We start from the raw sequence: 22,373 nt of genomic DNA, 5'->3' as shown, positions 1-22,373 counted from the left end.
CCCGATCGCATCTAATTATTCCCCCTCAGCTTCTCCCTTCGCTTTGGATCGTCGTATACGACTCCGCTCTCGCCACTTCTTAGGTCAGTTCCCAAAAAGAAAACTCTATTCCTTCTCATTCTCTGTGTCTCCTCCCCTCCTCTTCTTTGCCTTTAGTGTGGATTAGTTTATTATAAGTATATTGGATTCTTGTTCGAGAATCGAGTGGTCTCTTATCATTATCTTTTTTTAATTTTTTGGTATTTTACTTATTAATTTAGGTCTTACTTATGACCATCTGATAAGAAATTGTTTCTTACTTTTTGCATATGTTGTGTCGTTGGCCTTGAATCATCATCATATAGCGTTCTTGATTTGGAACATAGATTGCTATTTATCATATTAATATTTTTAATATATATTTGGAGAAAGGGATTTGAGTGAATATGTACTTATGTAATGCTCCAAGTATTTGGTAAACAACAAATAAAAAATATATTTTAAATGTATATTGAGGTAAGTATTGCTAGATAAAATTATATTTTAAAAGTCTATTGAATATTTTGTGAGAAATTTATCTTTTCAATATTTTAATATTATTGAAAGTGAATACATATTTTTCAAATCACACTTGATCTAGATGCAACATTAGAAATGTTCGAATGTTGATGTTACCTCGGGATAACATTAGTATTTTTATAGGATGCTAACATAAATTTTTAAAATTTTAAATTATCTTATGATTTTATTTGAAATTATAAGATTATCAAAATAATTTATTCAGAAATCAATATGATTTATATTTTTTATAAGAAGGACCTTTTTATCTATTTATTTTTTAAAAAAATTATATTTATTTATATGATTATATTTTTATTTATTATATATTTAGGTCATACAAAATTTTCTTATAAGATTACATACATTTATCTATTTATTAGTTATCGCTCATCAACTATGTCGACGTCGACACAATAATCATAAAGCAACGAAAGGGTCACTCGATAATTACATTAGTATCGACATAGATATAGAGCGACCTTCATTTCTCATCGTCGCTCTTTTTATTCATAATAGTCATCGATGATCCCTAATGATGCCATCGTCCACCAATTAAAATATTAAAAATATTTTTTTACTTTTTATATTTTTATTGATAAAATCGAAGATGTTAGGATAAATATGTCTAAATGTTTTATTTTCATAATTATAAGGACGCCAATATAATTTCTTAAAGTATAAAAATCGAGATACTAAAAGCCCTAACTACAAGGGCTAATACGTAATTAGTCCTATTTCATAACCACTCAAATTTCTTTTATCTAAAAGCACTAAACACTCAAAATAAACACAATTACTTTTTTTTAAAATATATATTAAAAATAAAAACACATTTTCAAACGTAGCCTATACATGTCTTACTTCGCATCTCCTTCAAAAAAAAATCGAGCATCACGCGTTCCCAAGATATATAAATTTTCCATCCGATCACGTCACTTACCGGTGAGCCATTCTCACATCGCGGCGCAGTATATTCTCACCAAAATCTAGTCGAGCTATTCGACGAACGATCCAAATTCGTGTAACTAAATATTGAAATCCCGAACGTATCTAATTGTTCCCTCCCCATCGCAACGTCGTTTGTTCTCACCCGTATCCTATCGAACTATTCGATGAACGGTTCTGATTCGTTCAAACACACACATTAGAATTCCGGCCGTAATAATAATGTTGTGTTGCCCAAAAGAGAATCTGAGATCATATGGTTCTAATGGCTAATACAACTGTTATTTGTTGCTGACAAACGTCTAAAAGACTGATCGATCGTATGCCCATCAGGTCGCGGATCAAATCATACATGATATGTTCTCTCCGGAGAAGAAAGATCCAGGTTTTGCTTGTTTCTTCGACTTGTCGATACTGATATGGTGATGTATTTATTGTTCGACATGAGTGGTTTGATGAGGAAAAGTATTCGGCGGAGAGTTAAATGTTCTCCTGGCAATTAAATGGTCTGAGGTTGCTTCTTCTTCTTCATCATCACACTCGAATCCTCTTCTAGATTGCAAGTATTTGTTGAATTCTTGGCATAGATAGAAATATGACGCAGAGTAGATAGATAGAGGCGACTCATCCTTGTAGAGTCAGTCAGTCCCTCTTGATTTTGAGAGATCACCGCAGAAAACACTCGAATCCAGAGCTGCCGTTGACTTTGTGGAGCTTGCCTCATGCTTTGTTCAATCCTCTGCCCTGTAAAACCATCATCTTTGCAGCTCTGTTTGTCCAAGTCAAAATGTGGCGAGCAGAGTTCAGTTCTTAGACGTCCGAACAACTGCTCAGTTTGATTCTGTCGGATCATGCGAGAGGAATTGCTTTCTCTCGCCTCATCAGAATTCGATGAGCAACTTCCTCTATGACTCTGTCGTGCAGGAAAACAGAGCCGCAGCTGAAAAGGCATCCCTTCCCTTCCGTAGAAGAAAGAGAATATTGCCATAGATTTGTCTCTCTCTTTTTTTCCTTTTTCATATCAATTTTTGGACATGAGTGCCTTTTCTTCGAGTAGAAAAAATTGTTTTGACATGATCATAAGAAAGAAAAAAGCAAAGTATTGCACCCAAAAACGATCAAGAAATATTATATATTCTCTTAGAAAAGATCAGCAGCAAAGCTACCTAGTCAAGTAAAAATAAAATTAGATATTACTTGCATTAAAAAAGTTTAATTATCTATATGTTGTGAAAAAAAAATTAGAAATCAAAAAATTATTAACTCGAGATGGGATCATTTGATCTCAAAAAATACTTTTGAATATAAGAGAGATTCGACAGACTTAATCTTTGATTTCCATACTCCTCAATTTGAGACTAAATGATATTTGAACCAAATCATTTTTTTATGCGCACAGTCCAATAAAAATCACATTTGAAAGGTTTTCTCATCGACTTTTACCTTTATAAGTAGGAATGCATACTTCTCGTGTGGTTTCTGTTAGTACTATAAATATTCCGGCGGATCACCACAAACCGACCCATTCTCTTCTCCCCAAAGAAATGATTTTAATTTAGTTACTATTTATTAGTGTTTTTTTTCTTCTTTGTTCGCCCGCATTTGCGCCTCGTCAATTCAATCGATCCAATGGCGGGCCACGGCGCGCTCCGCCGGCCGCCGGTGGCGTCCTCCGCCCCGCACCAGGGCTTCATCTCGCGAGCCCTCCTCCTCCTCACGGTGCTCCCCTTGGCGCTCGCCTCCTTCGCGTTCGTCCTTCAGTGGCGCGGCGGCGTCGACGATCTGACCTCGCGGTGGCCCGCCGCCGACGCCCAGATGTTCCCTGTGATGGACAGCAACAACGACAGCCACCTTGGTTCATCCGCCTCGGATTGCGCGGACATCCTCGGCCGGAGCTCGTCGCCGTCTTTCCCTTACTACCGCGGTTGGAATTTTAATTTGGGCAAGGATCTGAAGCCGAAGGTGAGATCTCTAGCGCTTCTGAATGGTTTTGGGATCATGTTTGACTTGGGGAGATGGATTTGGTGTGTGTGTGGATAGATTCACGAATCGTCCTCCTGTTTTGCCTTCAGAACTCTGAGGGAAAGAATCTCCGTCAAATGATTACTTGTTCATATTTCGGTTAATCTTGTTAATTTGTTTATCCGCGTTCTGTTGCATTTGCTGCCAAATCGTTGACTATAGACCGGAAGGATTTTACTGTGCTGGAGTCAAGCTGTTTGTGCCTCTAATTGTGGGAATCTGTATATGATTCACAGATATGTATAACAACAAGCACTTCTGCCGGTTTAGAGCAGATCATACCCTGGTTGTTTTATCACAAGGTCCTCGGTGTATCACAGTTTTTCCTGTTTGTTGAAGGAAAGGCTGCAAAACCTCATCTTTCTGCTGTCCTTGAAGCCATACCCGTAAGTTAATCTCTCTTTCTAGTTACTGATATTATAGGAAGATTCTCATGAATCCCAAGGGCCTCCTCTACTTTTAATTTATTCAAGATGCTGTGATTCTTGGTGTTGAGTTTTTGAATTGACAGGGGGTAAAACTGATGTACAGAACCAGAGAACTCGAGGAAAAACAGGCAAAGAGGTTGGTTTTATTACCCCTTCTTTGGCTCTTTATTCTCAGAAAGGTATCAAACAATTGCAAGAACTTATTATAGCATGGGGAAAAAGTAAGAGGAAATTATAATTTTGTGTTAAGCATTTGAGGCATTTTTGTCTAATATCCAGTACCACAATCCACTGAAATCAGTTTCTGCTCAATTGATAACTATCAAGCATCTAGTTAGAGTTTATTCGTCTAGAAGCCTGAGTTTAATGCCTCATCAAAATGCCTTGATATTGGCTATTGTTGTATAGGTTTTTACCAGTATGGTTGTGCTATTTAAAGAGCATAATAAACAACTATTATAGTTATTTTTTTTATGAAAAGTTGCCAGTATATAAGATTTTTTGCTTTCTTTTCTTAATCACTATTTTGCTCATATTCAAATGAGATTTACTGTCTTTTTTATGGCGTAAATGACAAATTGTCTTTACGAGCATAAAATGTTATGTAGAGACTTGATGTTTGAACTTAATAAAATCTCAAAAGAAAGCTTAGCGATATTCTATTAAAAAAGTTTTACCTTACAGCAATAGTCATTTGTTGTTCCGAGTCACTTGACGATAAAATTTACCCTAAGCATTTTTCCTCTATGGATTGGAGATTTTTCCTTTCTGGTGACCTTTTCTTTTCTGCCTGGAGATATTTTCTCATTTCGTTCTTTGTCATCAGTCATCACTAATAATTTCATCCTCTAAAGTCAAAACTGTTGGTTGAAAGCATCTACCATGTGTAAAAGTTCATAGCAGCATGAATTCTTTTTCAAGCTTTAGAAACTTGTGAAAATATTTGTTGCACATTGTTTTGCATTGAGTTTTAAAACAATGGCTAAGTTTCATTTTCCATCTATTCTGCAGTCGTATCTGGAATGAGACTTGGTTGGCAGCCTTTTTCTACAAGCCTTGTAATTACGAACTCTTTGTCAAGCAATCACTTAATATGGAGATGGCGATAGTGATGGCACAAGTATGTTCGATTCTGTTGTTATTTTGATGTTAAACATGTTTTCTGTGGAAGGCAGTAACCCGGTTGACATTTTTTTGCTTGCATTTGTTTTAACTTTAAATTTTGAACAGATTAAGTTGATTTTTATTATAGGCTTGCTACAGCACTTATAAACTTTAAGAATAATTAACTCTTGTCTCCTCCAGTAGTTAACATTCTTTTCTTCTGTGTAAAGAATGCTGGCATGGACTGGATCATACATCTCGATACTGATGAGTTACTGCATCCAGCTGGTGCCCAAGAATACTCTTTAACTAGTTTGCTTTCTGATGTTCCTGCCAACGTGGACATGGTTGTCTTTCCAAATTATGTAAGTGGATAGCTATTTCATAATAAATGATGGTGCTCTATTGTATCTCTGATAATGTCTGTTCCAGGAAAGTACCATTGAGCGGGATGACATCAAAGATCCTTTCAGTGAGGTAGATGGTGCTTCCTTCTTCCTTCATATCTAATATATTTATCATGATGTTACTCTTTAGTTGTAGCCATGTAAACATTTTGTGGCCATTACTCCTAAAGAGAAATGAACTGATATGATCTTATTTAAAATCCTTCCCCAATTTTATATACCAGGCCCCTATGGCTCATCCCCAGGGTAACCCCTTTTTTCACTTCACTTCTTACATCGTGTCTTTACCCTTTCTTTGCCCAATACAATTTATCTGGTGCTTTGTATTTGGGTTCTACATCAGATTTTCATCTAAACCTTTCTCGATACAATAGCATTATGCTGCAAATAATGCAATTATTTCACAAATTTATCTTAGAAAGGTGCATGAATGCTCATTTTGTATAACCCTTGCCAATGAAACTTAAAAACTATCAGGCATGTTGCCATCTCATTCTGTGTTCTATTTTTCTGCGTAGGTGTCTATGTTCAAGAAGAATTATGATCATCTACCAAAAGAAACATATTTTGGTTTGTATAAAGAGGCATCACACGGTAACCCAAATTACTTTCTTACTTATGGAAATGGAAAATCAGCTGCACGGATTCAGAATCATCTTCGCCCTAATGGTGCACATAGATGGCATAACTACATGAAGGCCCCACAGTAAGATGCTTGCTTCAATATATTTTCAGTCCGTTCTGACCTTTTCAACTACGAAGTTTGGTTCACACAGTGATGCTCAACTTGAGCCAAACCCTGCTGGCCTTGCAGTGACAAGAATCACATTTTTATTTGAGGATTTAATCTCTTGGGCAATTTAAGCAGTATCCCTTTTAAAACAACCCCTTTTTTATAGTGAGATCAAGTTTGAAGATGCTGCCGTCCTGCATTACACATATACAAAGTTCTCAGATTTGACATCTCGACGTGACCGGTGTGGCTGCAAACCAACAAAGGAGGATGTCAAGAGATGCTTCATGTTGGATTTTGACAGAGCTGTGAGTGTTTTACCTGTACAGCTTACTTTACCATTACATCACAGTCTTCTCAAAGGTAGCCTTGACCATTGCCACTCTACTTCCATTTACATATTGGTAACTTTCAATTATGGCTTGAGTTTATTTTAATTTATCTTTTGATTGTTCTGCCCATAAGTCATATATTACCTACATAAGTTAGAAATGTATTCTAATTGTATGAATTGTGTGGTTCTTCCTGTCCCTAGCTCAGTGTAAGCATAATTGCTCTCAGACCATGCATGTCAGTATTTCATGCTTGTATGCAGCACTAGTAATGGCATGAGTGTAAGTAGAAACAATCACTAAATATATCACACAGAAGTGTATTTGATCTTTATGTGCTGTAAAATGACTCTACCTTTGGCAGTAGATATTACTTATTTGCTAGCAAGTATTGATTTTATCTGCAAATAAATTGGTATGGAAAAGGTCTATGAAAACTACTTTGGAGGTGAAATGTAGCATCTTCACCCTCGGTCCATTACATATGTAAACAAGGTCATTTTTGTTATTTGTTTATATGTTGCTTTCTATGGCTAAATGGCAAATTCCATATTCTCATGGCAGGCTTTTATTATTGCATCAACTGCAACTGAAGAAGAAATGTTGCGCTGGTAATTTTCTGAAATTCTTTAGGTTCAGTTTGTTTGAAAAAAGATCTTTGGAGACAAACATTTTCCTGGGGATTGCTAAAGTCTTGGTATTACTTATAATAGAGCATAAGTTGTCGAACTATTTTGCATCCTGTGACAACTTTGCACCTATCTCATGGGAAGATACTTCAAACATAATATTTTTTCCTACCTGAAATGCATCTTTCTGGTGGAATGATAATGTTTGCACCTAAGCTAACAAGAATTCATGTTTTGCTTACCCTTTTTATGGAGCTAACAGAAACTATTCAATCACCTTATTTGTTTGGACAATATGCATTTAGCTATTTACATATACCTGACTTGAGTACAATCTAGAAACTGACCAATCGTTAGAGTTAATGCCATAATATAGTCTGAATCTTCCCATTTTACTTGCAAAAATAATCAATTTCTGAGTTGGGAAGCAAGCTCAGAGGGCTGAAAGTTTGTCTATGGAGGACTATGGGGAATGATCCTTTAGATCAGAGATTGGTTTGTCTTCACCAAGAAGCATGATGGGTTTGGTCACTCACTACTTAGGGCAGTAGATCTGTTTTAAATGTTTGTTCTTTTCCAGAGATATGTATCCTTACTCATGGTATGAACCTATGATGATTGCTAGTATGTGCTTAGATTCCCATCCTGTGACTAATGTACTTCACTACTTGAGAATCTTAGATCTACTTGACAAGACTAGTTCACTAGTTCTTATTTTATTGATCTGAAATGTAGTCGGTTTTAATGATGTAAATTTACATGGTTGGTAATTGACTGGCAGAACTAAGCTATCTTTAAGATTTTGAGCACGAGTTCCACTGCCACCAGTTTGATTGGGAACATGGTGACCATGGTGGCAGCAAGGGTTGATATGCAGGGAAGCATATCTCATCATCTGTTTGGGATCTGAACTTCTTATCATGATTTTACTTGTTGATACATATGCTCTTGTGAGGCCTCAGTGGATTTCATGTTCCATGCTAGTAACGTAATGGTGCATTGTATGTTAGCTGGTGCCACTGACATGAGAAATTTGTGAGTTGACAACATATGCATGTGACTTGAGTTCAGATTGCCATGGCATTAATAATAGCAAATATTTGAATTAAGAATATTGTTATCATCATACATGAATGACTTCCTTGTGATTACACCATACAAGCACACACCAATAGTCTTAACTGCATACAGCAGCAAGTGGCTGGGCATTAAATAGAAAATCTTGTTTGCATTTGTCCTCTCTCTGCACACAGCAGTATCACTCATAGGACTAGAGTTTGATCAGGTTGATTCAAGGTTGTTGAATTATTAAGTCAGAGAACCTTCTTCAATTTGTTTGCCTCCAAGTTCCTGGAGGTACAGGTATCGCGAAGTATTATTTGGATGATTGTGGTTAGTTTCTTAAGGGTTTTACCATAATTCTTGGTGTGCTACTTTATAAACTATTTGCTAGTAATATGTTTTCTCTTTTACTTTTGTGTGCCAAGTCCAGAATAACATCTAGCTGCCTGTGATTTATTAGCTGGAAACATCTTTTTGTTTATTTAAGTGTTGAAGATTTTCATTTCCTACAGGTACAAGGAACATGTTGTGTGGAGTGATAAACAGGTAACTCTTATGCTTCTCAGGAAGGGCATCTTGACACGCATATATGCTCCAATGGTACTTTGACTTTTTTTTCTGTGTCCTTTATGGTGCTTATAATGCATCTGAGTATTGTTTCCTGCTTAATGATAGTTTGTTTTGCAAATCTTCAGGCTATTGTCCAAAGTCTGAGGGAATCTGGTGTTTTTAGCTCTGCCATTGCATCTGCTCAAGCATCATCCAAACAGAAATCTACTTCACCCATCGAGAATCTTCAAAATAGATCTTCGGTGATTCTAGATCCAATTGACAGTATATCTAAGAGAGGAAGGATAGGAGGCAACAAGATTAAAGCTCAAGCAACTGCACGGAAGATCATGGAGATTGTTGGTGGTGTTGAGAGTGCGATGCCACCAATGTCTCCGCCAGGCTTGGATGATTTCAGCATGGAAATGTGAAAAGCCTCCAGTATTCGTTGTTGTTCCTAGTTCACATGATTCTTTAGACAAGTTGATTGCAGCCAAGAAATTGGAAGGGAGACAGAGAGGGTGGTTTTGATGCCATGATTCTTCAACCCATTTGTTGCGGAACCAGGTGCCAACTTCAAGCTTTTTGCCCCAACTTAAAATTGTTCTTCTGTTGACAGTTCTGGAAGGTGGATAGATGTAGGATTGAGCATTCCTTATTAAGTTCATAGTTAGATTTACCAAATGGATTCCTTGTTGGAATTCCATTCTGTTGAGTTATTACTTGTATAGAAAATATGGGTACTCTTGTTCGACATTTTTACCTAATACAATTTACAGCAGAAGTCATGATCTCTGCTGCACCTTGCATCTTGTTTCCATAAAATTTGTGTGGCTTGTTCTTTTGTTTTTTTGCAGTTAAAAGGTGTTTGCGGATTGCTCGGATAAAGAATTTGTGATCTTGTGCCAGGAAGATTAATGATCTTAGAAATGCTACGACTGTTGGGCTTTGACTTTGGATGGATGCAAATATAATTAATGTGGTTGTTTTCGGGTGATTAATCCATTATGTCAACGGATCCTTTTACTTTGAGGGCTTTTGCTTTTAGATTTACTCGAGCAATCTCTTATCGCATTAGTTATCTATCGTTGAAGCCAAGACCGGGTCTGGATCGGGTCTCTGGTAACTTAAACCGGATTTGGACCCGGTAACTTATAGCGGTGATCCGCTAAGAAGCAAGGAAGCGGCGGATAACCCTTCGCTTCCCTTGCCTGGGGTCGACCTCACATCCAGCCATGGCGCTCAGGGTCGCCGCTCCCATCCCCCTCTTCTACCCCAACCTCACCCCCTCACGCCGCCCGGCGTCCTCCACCGAGCTCCGCTTCTCCCGGTGGAACAACGCCAACGCCGAGCCGTTCCTCCGCCGTCGCCGCGAGCAGAAGGAGATCGAGGACGACATCCGCCGCCACCGTCGCCACCAGTCCGCCCTCAGGATCGCCGAGGATGCGGACTACGAGGAAAATCGTGCCGCCATCGAATCCCCTCCTCCCTCCGCAGATTTCAGGTCTCGCGGCACCCCTTCCGCCCCTTCGCGGCCCTCCATCCCTGGCAAAGCCTCCAAGTACTCCAAGCCCCCGCTCGACCATAAGGCCCCTCCCTCCCCTTCCCATCCCGCTTTCCGCCGTGTCGCGAGGGCGAGAATCCCTCCGAAGCCGGATGAGGAGTCGGGGATCTCCGTGGGGGAGAATGGGATTGCATATCGGATCAAAGGTGCGCCCTTTGAGTTTCAGTATAGTTATACTGAAACTCCAAAGGTCAAACCTTTGGCCCTTCGGGAGTCGCCGTTCTTGCCGTTCGGGCCGACCACCATGCCTAGGCCGTGGACTGGGCGGGCTCCACTTCCACCGAGCAAGAAGAAGCTGCCAGAGTTCGACTCTTTCCAGCTTCCGCCCCCGGGAAAGAAGGGGGTGAAGTCGATACAGGCGCCTGGACCTTTCTTGGCCGGTTCTGAGCCGAAGTACCATGCTGCGTCAAGGGAAGAGATACTGGGAGAACCGCTGACGACGGAGGAGATCAAGGTGCTTATCAAGGGGTGTCTGAGGACTAAAAGACAACTAAATATGGGTACGTTTCAAGGATTTTTTCTTTCTTATAATCATAATCTTGGATGAAAAAGATCCAATAACAAGGTCTAGACAACATGGAGAACAAATTTGAAGAATGGGAAGTCTTTTGTACAAAACTTTTGACATTCAATTTTTGGCTTCATAGTGTGGAGTAATTGTAATGGATTTTGTAACAGCATTGCCATGTCAAGATACTTTTCTACTATTTTTAGGTACCACATGATTCATTGATAATGGAAGAAATATTTGATGACATATGTCAAATAATCACATATATGAGCTCTTGCAGTCACAAGTATTAGATTTTTTTGGTTCATATAAATAACTATGATTTTTAGTTTCTTGAAAAGGAAGTGTAAGGAGGTGAAAATTCAAACTACCCGCATGTTTGCATATGACTTGTCATATACCCTACTCATTCTGTCCTCATGTGCACGTTGGTAATTGTTTAATTTGAGTTCTCAAACTTGTCTTCTTTTTTTGCTTAATGGATGATTTGAATTCTTCTTTTGGTTACAGAATCATGAACTATTAGGAAGGAAAGAGGAAAAGTCTTCATTAGAATCAAGTTGCTGTTGATAGTGGACTACTGGTAATAACTTTTGTAAATAGATTCTGACATGGCATAAGTGAATAGGACTACAAGTAATCATAATGTTTGGATAATATATAGACTCTATCATAGTTTGTTCACTTTGTTGATCGTTAAAATCTCAGCTACCACTTAAAGACACAGGTAGGATATGTTCTATACTGATAAATTTCACCTTTTTGGCTTAACTATAACTCAGTCACTGAAACTTTAAACCTGATAGTAAGTTCTTGATTATGGGAGAATTCAGAAGGAAATGCTATTTCATTATAAATATTGCATCTTTGGTTTTCTTTTGAAGACTAGTGATTGAAACAAAATACAACTCAAAAATTTCTTTAACAGAATAAACTATGTGAAATCTGGTGCTGGTCTTTTATTTTCTTGATGGAATAAACTTTGAGGAACTTGTTGTTGCTCTTAATCAAAGGTGTACGCTGGTATAGTTTTTGGTGCTATAGTCTTGTTTCAATGATATATCCTGGCTAGTAAATTATTCAGAATCGCTATATTTTCTCATCAAATCTCAAACTGTGGTAACTTCTCAAGGTTAATACAATTTCTTGTACCAGTAGCACCAGCTTTGTGAAATATAATGTTAATTATTTGCAGGTAGAGATGGTTTGACACATAACATGTTGGAAAATATCCATGCTCACTGGAAAAGGAGGAGGGTGTGCAAGATAAAATGTAAAGGAGTTTGCACAGTTGATATGGATAATGTTCGTCAGCAATTGGAGGTCTGCACTTAAAATATAATTCATTATGTCATCCTTTAACTTCCTTTTTTAGCATATTATGTTTTGATTTTGCATTTCAGTGATCTCTGGTATATTGAAGATTGATGCTAGGATAGGGCTGATGCTGACTGACAATGGCATGAACTTGAAATATAGATAACAAGCATTGTGATCTGCCTGCTCTTGCTAGCACTGACTGATATCACATGCATACTGGAATCCTGCATTTCAATAGTCTATGATGAAGTTTTTTGGCATCTGTTGTTTGTCTCTTTCATTGGAATTACTTTTCTTGTTTTTTTTCTGTACATGCTTGAAAATAAAAGCATCTGTCTGGAGGTCATTATAAATATGGGATGCAGTTAGATCATTTTAGATTCAACGTCATGATTGTATATTGCAAGATTCATCGTATTGCGCCATACTACTCAGTACAGATAGTACATACCGGTCCGATAGGGGACTGGTATAGGTGGTATATATCAGTTTGTTTGTATGCCTCACTGTATCATGTGTTGGTATATCAATACAATTCTATATGTACCGTATCGATAGCCAGTTAGTACACCGATATAGATTGGTAAGGCAAACCATGATATTTTGCTTAATATTTTAAAATATATTCAATTTTTGGAAGTTGAGATTGTTCTTGTTGGTATTTGTCTTTCAGAAGAATGTTTTTCAAAATAAGACAAAACGTACAGCATGGAATTAAAAAATTCTAAGTAGAAAGTTCCAATATGATGAAAAAGAATAGTATCATTGGGATTTCTTTCAAGTTCCTTTATGTAGCCAATTGAAAAAGGACATCCTGAAAAAACATCGAAACACGCACTCCATATTTTTAACAGCATGTGCCATAACTGGCAAACTTAAGGCTAATATCTGGTTTTGTTGAAAAATGTGTTTTTTTTGGTATGGTATTGAAACTATAAGTGGCACAATCCAAATCAAGCTGAGTATACAGTAATATCTGAGATGTATAGAATTGTCTCACTGTTTAACTGCACTTAGTTATTCTGCCAACTTTTGAATAATACATTGAATCAACTCTCTTAGCATGTCACTGCCACAGGTTTAGTTTGTAATTAAATCTAACAGGCTGCAATTTTCTTGTCCTGATTAATTTCCTATATTTTTTTAAAAATTGGTTGTTAACTTGTAGGAGAAAACTGGAGGGAAGATTATATACACTAAAGGGGGAGTTATCTATCTGTTTCGAGGTCGAAATTACAATTATAGGACTCGTCCCAGATATCCTCTTATGCTTTGGAAACCTATCACACCTGTATATCCACGATTGGTGCAACGTGTACCGGATGGTTTAACTTTGGAAGAAGCAACAGAAATGCGTAAGAAGGGGCGCCAGCTGCCTCCTATATGTAAACTCGGTAATATTTTTTTCTTTTTTTTTTTAACTTTCTGCTATTGTCTAGACACCCATCTCTGGTTGCTATGAACTAGTTACTTTTTTGTTGATTATTCTGTTTCAAGGTTTGTGCCTAAGATGAAACCTTTAGTTTTAAATTAATTTGAAGGTCTTGATCGACATAGTTTAGTATTATCCTGAGATCGATTTGCTATAGCCATGGCTCAGTGGAGAGGAGCTAATTGTGCTTCCATCCTGAAACAGGAAAAAATGGTGTGTATTGTAAGCTGGTTAAGCAAGTCCGAGAAGCCTTTGAAGCATGTGAGCTTGTCCGTATTAATTGTAAGGATATGAACCCACATGATTGCAGGAAAATTGGTGCCAAACTTCGGGTTGGTTGATTTTACCAGCTTTTATATCTTTCCTCATTCATCTGTTGGTAAGACCTTTCAATCTTTTGACTTGATTTTATAGGATCTTGTCCCATGTGTTCTGCTCTCTTTTGAATATGAGCATATACTTATGTGGAGAGGGAAAAATTGGAAATCAACTCTTCTGCCACAAGAAGACAATAGCAATGAAGCTGCAGAACACATCACCACTGACCCAACAGCTGCTCCTTCCAGGTCATCAAACAATACATTATCGACTGATCAGGACATAATGGACCAAGTGGTTGGAACAAGTCCCAACAAGGAACCCGGCATCAGTCTGTCTACCAAGGATGCGGCTTTCGATGAACATCCAAGAGAGGTAGAAACTGAGTGTATGTCCAAATCCGAAGAGATTGACCAATTATCCAGAGAAACTGCTAACCGCCCAAACGATGTTGTCCATCAGACCTCTAATTCTTCAACGGTAATTGACCAGGATGCTTCAATTGCAATTTGCCATGACATCTCTTCTTCAGGAGCTGAATATAGCTCGAAGGAGTTGTTTCAGGATGAAAGTAAGCATTTATCTTATCTAGGAGAAAAAGCTGAACACAGCGCAGTTCATGTGGGTCCAACCAGGCATGATGACATGGACAGATGTACTAGACTTGATAATGCTTCTGGAGAGAGTGTTGGGTTGGAAATGGAAGAAAGCGATTGTTTACCTAGTGGGTCATGTTTGGAGGGAGTAATGCTTCTTCTGAGGCAGGCAGTTGACAGTGGCACTGCAGTAATCTTGGATGATTCATGTTTGGATGCCAATATTGTCTATGAAAGGTCAGTGGCTCTTGCCAAGACAGCTCCACCTGGGCCGATCTTTCAGCACAGAATTAAGAAAGTTTCTGTACAAACTACTGAGCAAGAAAATAGTGACAAAAGTGAGGAACAAGATATAGAGGTTGAAGTCGTCTCTGATTCTAATACAAGAATTAGTGGTAAGAACTTCCGAAGTCGGAGGAGGGACAATCTTCAAGACATCCTTCCTGATGTGGTTCCACATGGGAGCTTGGGAGTAGATGAGCTGGCAAAGCTTCTAGCTTAACTATGTGGTATGGAGTTGAAGTATTTCCATTGTTCTGTTTAGTCACTAAATTGAAGTACAGGCAACAAACTTTCAGTGATTCAACAAAACAATGCATGAGAAAGCTCATCTTCTGATGCAAATGCAAATGATTGGGATATCGGTCATATTCTGTTTCTAGAAGAGTTAAAAGTTGCTCAATAGAGCAAACATGAATGTATAGCAGAAACATGGCAATAGAAATAAACATGTTGCCATTTGGCTATTGCTGCTTGTGTGTATAGTCTGATCCCACCTGCAACAAATGAAAGACGATGTATGTAGTGAACTTTGAATGTTGTTGGCCTTTGTTTTATCTACCAAGTTTAACCGTTGATAGAAACTCATTGTACTCTTTAGAGTATAATATTCATGCATTAAAAGAAATTTCTTTCTCCCTTCATGTTTTCCCTCTCTCAAGGAATCTTTTAGGTACACCATCTTTCTTTAATCTCAGTGAAGGAGAAGCAGGAAGGAGTAGGATCAGCATGATCAGTCTCACCGTGTGATCTACAGCCACTCATGCAATCACATGCTATGGTGAAATGCAACAAAATTATATATATATATATTCTTAATGTTTTAGGAATAAAATTTTCAAAAAATAATTCGGTACAAAGAATAAAAAATAGATGAATTTTCTTATCCGTAGTTTTAATGAAATAGTGATGTGGGCCCAATTTTATTTTTGGTGCTATCTTTGGGCATCGAGTCTTTCCATATCCACCGTTGAACTCTTTCGGATCTTTGCTTTAAGAGTCGCGCAGGGAGCTCAGCCAAGATCAAGGGCTCAAGATGAGCCAAAGAAGACGATCGGGGTCGTTCGACCGATTGTCGAAGGAGGTGGGTGGTGGTGGTGGTGGGAGGGGCGGAAAAAGATGGCCGGGGACGTGGAGAAGATGATCGCCGTAGGGATCGTGTGGGGTGCTACCAACGCCGTCATGCGCCGCGGGGCTCTCGTCTGGGACCGGAAGCTCCAGCTTCGATCGCGCACGCCGGGCCACCGCCCCCGCGGCCGCCTCCTCGGCCACGTCCTCAGGTGGATCGACCTCCTCCTGACGTGGCAGTACTCCGTCCCTTTCCTGATCAACCTGTCCGCCTCCGCCGCTTTCTTCCACATGCTGGGCGGCGCCCCCATCTCCGTCGCCGTGCCGGTGACCAACGCCACCACGTTCGCCGCCACAGCCGTCGCGGCGATGATCCTCGGCGAGGAGATGCGCGTTGGTCTCACCTTCTTCGGTACGGCTCTGATCGTCTTGGGTGTTTGGATTTGCATTAGATCTGGAGATTGATAGATTAATCTGCTTGAATCGTTTGTTAATTTTCTCGTCGAGAATTGGTTTCTTGGTATGGTAGGGTTCACTTTCTTGATTCTGTTGCTTTTGTTTTCGAATGAATCACATTACATCTTATCACCGGATTACGTTTCTTGTCTGCTAATGGCGAACAAAATGCAGTTCTTGTTGCCATAAGATGCATAAATGCTTACATTTAGGCCTTCTCCAATTATCTTTGTTCTCTCAAATTAGGGATCCTGCAGAGGTTATACCTTCAAATAGCTGCTTTAGTATATGGATTCTTGAATTGGGGTTCCCAATTAGCTGTCTGAGACATGGGGGTTTGTGTTCCTCCAACTTAGAAATTCAACAATATGGTCTTGAAAATTTGAAATAATTTCTTGTGTGATAATGTTTAGTATCCCGATCTTTATATTTATATTTAATATAACATTTATATTATGATTTCTTTACTTACGAAAGTGAAACATTTAATTTTGTCTCTCCTCGTGTCGTCGACTCTACTGACGGAAGATATTGCACGTGCTATCACATACGAAAAATGATGCCAAAATCATAGCTTTATCCTTCCCTTCAACTTTGCTATCCTCCCGGATGACTTACGGAGAGGAGAAAGCTACGACTAAATCTTGAAAGCTTATTCATCAGAACAAGCTTATTGAGGATGGTCGTCATATTGTCGATGTTGCTCGGAAGGCAGTCATGGATCTTGTTGTTGGCAATGATAACGACGGAGGCTTTGGAGTTGTCGAAGTTGTCGAGCATCAAAGAGCTAAAACGGTTGTCATTCAAGAATATGACATCGAGCTCCTTATCTAAGAGCACCGACAGTAGCGCTCCCTCGAAGTCATTGAACCGAAGGTCGAGGTACTTAAGCAACGACGGGCGAAGAGCAATGTCTAGGAATGGATTAACGAAGCATATGTTTCTAGCATTGAGCTCATGGAGGAGTTTGAGGCGGGAGATATTTTGGGGAATGATGCTGTAGAAACGATTGGAGTTGATGTGGAGGAGGGCGGCATCGATTAAGAGGTTGAGTTCTGTAGAGAGGTACTCGACGATATTGGCATCGTTAAGGTTGACACCGATGATGATGTTAACCAAAGAGTCGTCGGGCGTCACGGTGCAAAAGATGCCCTGATAGTCACACACTCAGGGTCGACCCAGTTGCCGGTGAAGTTGTGGGGGTCAAAGTGCATGGCTTTCTTCCATGCCTTTAGAGTGACGTAAGTGCAATAGAGGTGGGGATTGGAAATACGACACTAATCTCGACATCGAACTCGAAATCGTTGGGGAGGTCTCTCTTCTTCGAGAGGGCTAGGAGCTTACGATGCACGATGGAGGCAACCTCAACGTTAGAGAGGATCGAGAAAAGGCGCGAGAGGGAAGAGAAGCAGGATAGCAAAGCTTTCAAAAAGGAGTAAATTATCTTTTTATCCCTTTTTTAGCATCATTTTCTGTACGTGTGAGGTATCCTTCGTTAGTAGAATCGACGACACGAGGAAAAATAAGATTAATTGTTTCACTTTCATAAGTATAGAAATCGAGATTCTAAATATAGCTAACTATACGGGGGTAATATATAATTATCCCTATCCATAAGAGATACATAAAATTCCATCGACCAAACACAAAAAATAGATGGATTTGTGGAAATTTCATTAAACCTTTCACTTGCTACAACCAGAGGACTCAATTAAGTATTCTTTCAAGATCTAGTTTTCTCTCTCCCACTCACGTAATAATTTATAGTCTCTTCATTTTTGTTTTCAGCATAAGCATAATCTATACAAGTTAGTGGTTGGTTGTCCCTTTGTTCCCAAATGGTAAACAGAACTTAGTGAGGAATCACTGCCGTTCTGAAAGATTCCTGACATCACCTTGCTCAATGCCCCTCCTTTTGTCTTGTTGATCTTTAATTTTTATGCTATTCCTCATATTCTGAACTGCACATGGAACAAGTAAACCTCAGCAATCAAATCTAATAATTTATGGAAGTTTTGCAGGTCATTCACAAACACAAATTTGATCCCCAAGACAGTAGTAAACATAGCAAAAGTATGGGAGTTCTCCCTTTGAAACATGAGGGCCACTAAGATCATTGATGTTGGAAGTTTGAGCTTTCACCATATACAGAAAGGTCCAGGGAAAGAACAATCCCAAGAACTCAAGTGAAGTTTCACCCCACAATCTCATGGACACCAAAGCTTTCATTTCCTTTGAGGAAATTAAAGACCATCTTGTAGCCATTTGGTCTGCTGTCGGTTAAACCTCTACTGGTTCCGGCTCTTGGACTTCTCCATCACCCTTGGTGCTGCAACAAGGTTACCCAGTATCATCAAGCACACAACAAGATTTGTGACCTAATCTTCTTAGGACTGTAGCATCCATCATATGTTTGGAATAATAAGGGTCAATTAGGTAGAGATTCTGTGTTCTATTTAAGTTCATTTCTCTTGTAAGTATTATCCTGAGAAGATAGATAGATAGATAGCCATTCTTACCCATCCCAATTGCGTCTGAACCTCTCATGATCCTCAATCTCCTACAAGAATCAGTAAACATGCTGCCATGACAAACGCATACCATCAGTAGTCAGATTAGAATACAGGATCAGATGCATGTAATATTTCGCTTACTTCCAGGGAACATCACCAACAAGCATCCAGTCACCATCCTTGTCCTCGTAGGTAAGAACAAACTCAGACCCTCGAAGAAGGTCGATCGCTCCACCACCCTCAGTCTTCGTCTCCTCTCTGCCACCCATCCCATGAGTACCACCACACTGACCTGAATCGAAAACCACAGATGAAGTGAAACCTCCCCTTGCATCAGATATCCGAATGCCATTAATTCCAGTGCTTCGACAACATCAATTTGATGGTGGGATCGAGCTACTAAAAAAGATGGCGGTGCTCACTCACCGAGGGTAAAGCAAGTAAACATCTTCCCGAGTGCCAGTGAGAGATCCGCGTAGGTGGAGTACGTCTTGAGGTCGACCTTTCTGAGATAGGGAGCTCCATCCATGCTGACCTTGATATAGAGGCACTCCCCTCCTTGGCTCCCTTTGGTCTCCTCCTCTTTGTTCCTCCATGGGTTTGAGGTCATTGTATTCCTTCTGTAGCTCCGGATAGGTGGCCACCCAATGACTTGTGCCCTACCACACAACCATTTTGATTGATTCATCACGTCGATCCGCCAAACGGACGACCGCAACGAGAAACAGACTTACTTCGCCGCCCAAGGTGCCGCCGCCTTTGCCTCTCCATCGCCATCCTCCTCCTTTCCACCGCTGTTCTCCCTTCTCTCCGAGAAGGAAGCCTCGCCTCCCTCGGGTGTCACCTCGGATCCATCCACCCCGGGGAGCTCCGCCCCGTCCATGGCGTCCGAGAACGCCCTCTTCGTGCCGGAGACGAAGCCCTTGGGGAGCCTCAGCTTCAGGCCGCCGTCGACCCCGCCTCTTACATCGACCCTCTCGGGGGACTCCGACCCCGGTAGCCCCAGCCGGAGCTCGGTGTCCTTCAGGTTGAGCGCCCCGGCGGAGGAGAGCCCGTCGGAGAGGCGTATGTAGTCCTGCTCCGATGGCGGCGGTGTCATCGGACTTCCAGATTTAGGATTGATTCGTGGAGAGAAATGGAAGAAGAAACAGCTATCCGGAGACAACCAAGTATTGGTGTGGTTAAATAGTAGAACGTTGGAGATAATAGGCTTCAACCACCTGCCGACAGGGATTCTCGAGTACCCGACAAGAATTCAGACAACTCCCTTGGAATATATTTTTTCCCGTCTCTTATCGAATCTCTCAGGATCTTTGATAGATGCGCTGTTTATCCGCACAATATTGTGTCTGGGTATATAAAGTTAGGAACGCCAATGGTATTCTATAATCTTGCAGAACAGAATCTTAAAGTAATACAAAAACTATAAAGAAGAGAAAAAATAAACCTTCCTTAAACTCACCAGGAAAATTTTCTGAAATCCAAGAAAAAAAAAGGGGGGGGGAACCAATGGCTGTTAGTGGCTGTAGTGTTGTTGACTCTAACGAGACTCCAAAGCAGGGACCTCTGGTGCCGACGGCTCTTGCTCCACCAGTGAGACATCACATCACAGCTGGAAGACAAACCTCTCCTCTTGGCTTCCATGCTGTCGCCGGACGAAGACCGTCTCAGTTGGGTGGCCAGTGCTGGCACTCGGATCGAGCTATGCCTTGTTGGCCACAATGATGACAAGTACCAAACGACAAGATGGTGCAAATGGACCAGTGCGACTCCAACACCACCGCCACCGTCGCACGCCTGCATCATCCGCATCGTCGTGTTTCGGAAGCCTCCACAGTCGCTCGCCGCCTCGGCCTCCCGCTCGCACCCGCTTCGAGGGCCGCGCAACGACGCTGGGCGAGTCGGTGGTACGCAGGGGAAGAGAGAGGGGGAATCATGATCCGACAGAGACATCGATCCGTGCACATCACCCGAGTTGACCGCTTGCCATCGACCGCATTTTGACTCTTCCGGATGAATTTTCCAACAACATCTTCTTTTATCCGCCATGATCATGATCTCAGTACTAGCCAAGAAAAGTTGAATGATCAGTGGGAGAAAGAGTTGATGATCACGTGTTCAGTAATCTCTCCTTCGATCTTCCTACCATACGATTGAATGCTCAGCCAATGCTGCGATTGCTTGCGATACCCCTTAATCAAATCAGGTCTTGATCCAAGAACAAGTGTCCGAATCCACCAGGCGAAGCAGCAGAAAGCAACACCGGGTCGGTAGGAACTTCAACTTTGATGGCAGCCACCTGAAAGCAACATGACTTGAAGCGAACCAAACCAACAAATGAGTCGGTAAGTAGATATAGTAGTGTCGGTGTCAGTATTGCCCATCCGCTGTTGGTGGCAGTCACTGCCCACATGCTTTATCTGCGGCGAGCGGACAAGAACAAGTGGTGGGAACAGCGGTTTGATGCTGCTCCCGAAAACCGATGACTCGGACCAGTGGAGTTGGCGTCCTTGACCTATTCAAGTCAAACACCTGAGAAAGGGGCTGGTCCAGATTAAGGAGACCGCCTTCTGCTGGAACACGCCTTCTTCGGTGATTCGACTTCCATTGATTCACCATTGCTGCTGCAGCTTGTTTCTGAAAGAGTCGTACCAAGTTGCAAGTCCACGTCCCAAGCGGAGACAACACCAGCATAATGTCTCTCTCGGTGGACCATTCCGAAAGAATAAAGTCATGAAATAGGGCGTACAGTAACAGATGAATATAAGGCAAATAAGAATAACAATGACGCGAGAAAGGTACCTCCATTTGTTGCCTCCTTGGATCGCTTCATCGGGGAGAAGGCCTCCGCTGGAAGTAGCAGGCACGTTGTACCGCCATCCAAGCATCTAAATGTTTATACATAGAAATATGTGTGACTAGATAGATTGTGAGCAAAACACGAATGCTCTTACTGGTGACACAGAAAAATCGAGAAACTTTCTCCACCAACAGATCCACCACACAAGTGAAAAGGAATGAGTGTGATGCGTGAAGCTGACAACAAGTGTGTATTTGTGGCTCACCGACCTGAACTAACTCCTGTAGCTGTCCCCTGAATATTTTATTCCGGCACAACCCACACATCGCATCAAACCCACTTTGTGCTTGGTTTCTCGACTCATTCCTCAAAATTTAGGCTATTCTTCTAGCAGTCACCCGAATCAATGAACAAAAAGCAAAAACAAATGCTTCATGATGGAGGTCGAGAAGATTCAATATTGTTCTTCACTTTCCTCTCGGGCTAAAATTGTCTCGATAACAGTTCGACAGTAACCATCCATATCCTCAGCTTGCAAGCAAGGATCGATACTGAAGCCTCGGTTCCAGATATACTATCCTTACACAGTGGAATATTATGTAGTGAAACCTCAAATGCTTGCACTCTCATCTACTATAACTAGCATCAAGACTTACTTAAAACATAGGATTTGGCAGCTGATGCAGGTGTCAATCACGGTAGACAAGCATAATAATCACAGCACATCTAGCTAAGTAACATGAGGTCCTGTGTTACTGACATTTC

At 40.5% G+C, this 22,373-nt stretch overlaps 4 protein-coding genes across 7 annotated transcripts; 3 read left to right on the top strand and 1 right to left on the bottom strand.

The window, feature by feature from the left end:
• The first annotated feature begins 2,998 nt into the window (after nucleotides 1-2,998).
• On the top strand, nucleotides 2,999-9,560 carry LOC135601731 (glycosyltransferase-like At2g41451). Of its 2 annotated transcripts, none has more exons than XM_065094212.1 (11): nucleotides 2,999-3,447; nucleotides 3,744-3,893; nucleotides 4,019-4,071; nucleotides 4,947-5,055; nucleotides 5,270-5,404; nucleotides 5,472-5,516; nucleotides 5,965-6,152; nucleotides 6,346-6,487; nucleotides 7,076-7,122; nucleotides 8,715-8,748; nucleotides 8,898-9,560. In XM_065094212.1, exons 1-11 carry the CDS (start codon nucleotides 3,115-3,117, stop codon nucleotides 9,180-9,182), a joined length of 1,521 nt encoding a protein of 506 aa, XP_064950284.1. In that variant the 5' UTR covers nucleotides 2,999-3,114; the 3' UTR covers nucleotides 9,183-9,560. The 2 variants fall into 2 exon arrangements, with proteins under 2 accessions (XP_064950284.1, XP_064950283.1); XM_065094211.1 differs by having other exon boundaries at nucleotides 3,000-3,447; nucleotides 8,715-8,802.
• Nucleotides 9,561-9,923: 363 nt separating this feature from the next.
• On the top strand, nucleotides 9,924-15,415 carry LOC103975961 (CRS2-associated factor 1, chloroplastic). The gene is made up of 5 exons (XM_009391113.3): nucleotides 9,924-10,815; nucleotides 12,022-12,149; nucleotides 13,315-13,540; nucleotides 13,783-13,910; nucleotides 13,993-15,415. The coding sequence occupies exons 1-5, from the start codon at nucleotides 9,987-9,989 to the stop codon at nucleotides 14,992-14,994; spliced, it is 2,313 nt and encodes a 770-aa protein (XP_009389388.2). The 5' UTR covers nucleotides 9,924-9,986; the 3' UTR covers nucleotides 14,995-15,415.
• A 393-nt stretch (nucleotides 15,416-15,808) lies between these two features.
• On the top strand, nucleotides 15,809-20,802 carry LOC103975963 (uncharacterized). Of its 3 annotated transcripts, none has more exons than XM_018819527.2 (2): nucleotides 15,809-16,251; nucleotides 20,369-20,802. In XM_018819527.2, the coding sequence occupies exons 1-2, from the start codon at nucleotides 15,891-15,893 to the stop codon at nucleotides 20,785-20,787; spliced, it is 780 nt and encodes a 259-aa protein (XP_018675072.2). In that variant the 5' UTR covers nucleotides 15,809-15,890; the 3' UTR covers nucleotides 20,788-20,802. The 3 variants fall into 3 exon arrangements, with proteins under 3 accessions (XP_018675072.2, XP_009389392.2, XP_009389390.2); XM_009391117.3 differs by lacking the exon at nucleotides 20,369-20,802 and adding an exon at nucleotides 18,317-18,566 and having other exon boundaries at nucleotides 15,820-16,251; XM_009391115.3 differs by lacking the exon at nucleotides 20,369-20,802 and having other exon boundaries at nucleotides 15,821-16,435.
• Nucleotides 18,279-20,259, bottom strand: LOC135601649 (auxin-responsive protein IAA17-like). Its single transcript, XM_065094209.1, has 5 exons — nucleotides 19,543-20,259; nucleotides 19,235-19,467; nucleotides 18,950-19,100; nucleotides 18,815-18,876; nucleotides 18,279-18,624 (listed from the first exon to the last, which is right to left on the bottom strand). The coding sequence occupies exons 1-5, from the start codon at nucleotides 19,905-19,907 to the stop codon at nucleotides 18,584-18,586; spliced, it is 852 nt and encodes a 283-aa protein (XP_064950281.1). The 5' UTR covers nucleotides 19,908-20,259; the 3' UTR covers nucleotides 18,279-18,583.
• Nucleotides 20,803-22,373: the final 1,571 nt, after the last annotated feature.

The sequence above is a fragment of the Musa acuminata genome, chromosome BXJ1-2 (genome assembly GCF_036884655.1).
Source record: "Musa acuminata AAA Group cultivar baxijiao chromosome BXJ1-2, Cavendish_Baxijiao_AAA, whole genome shotgun sequence".
NCBI lineage: Eukaryota > Viridiplantae > Streptophyta > Magnoliopsida > Zingiberales > Musaceae > Musa > Musa acuminata.
This window is presented reverse-complemented; position numbering and strand designations above follow the sequence as displayed.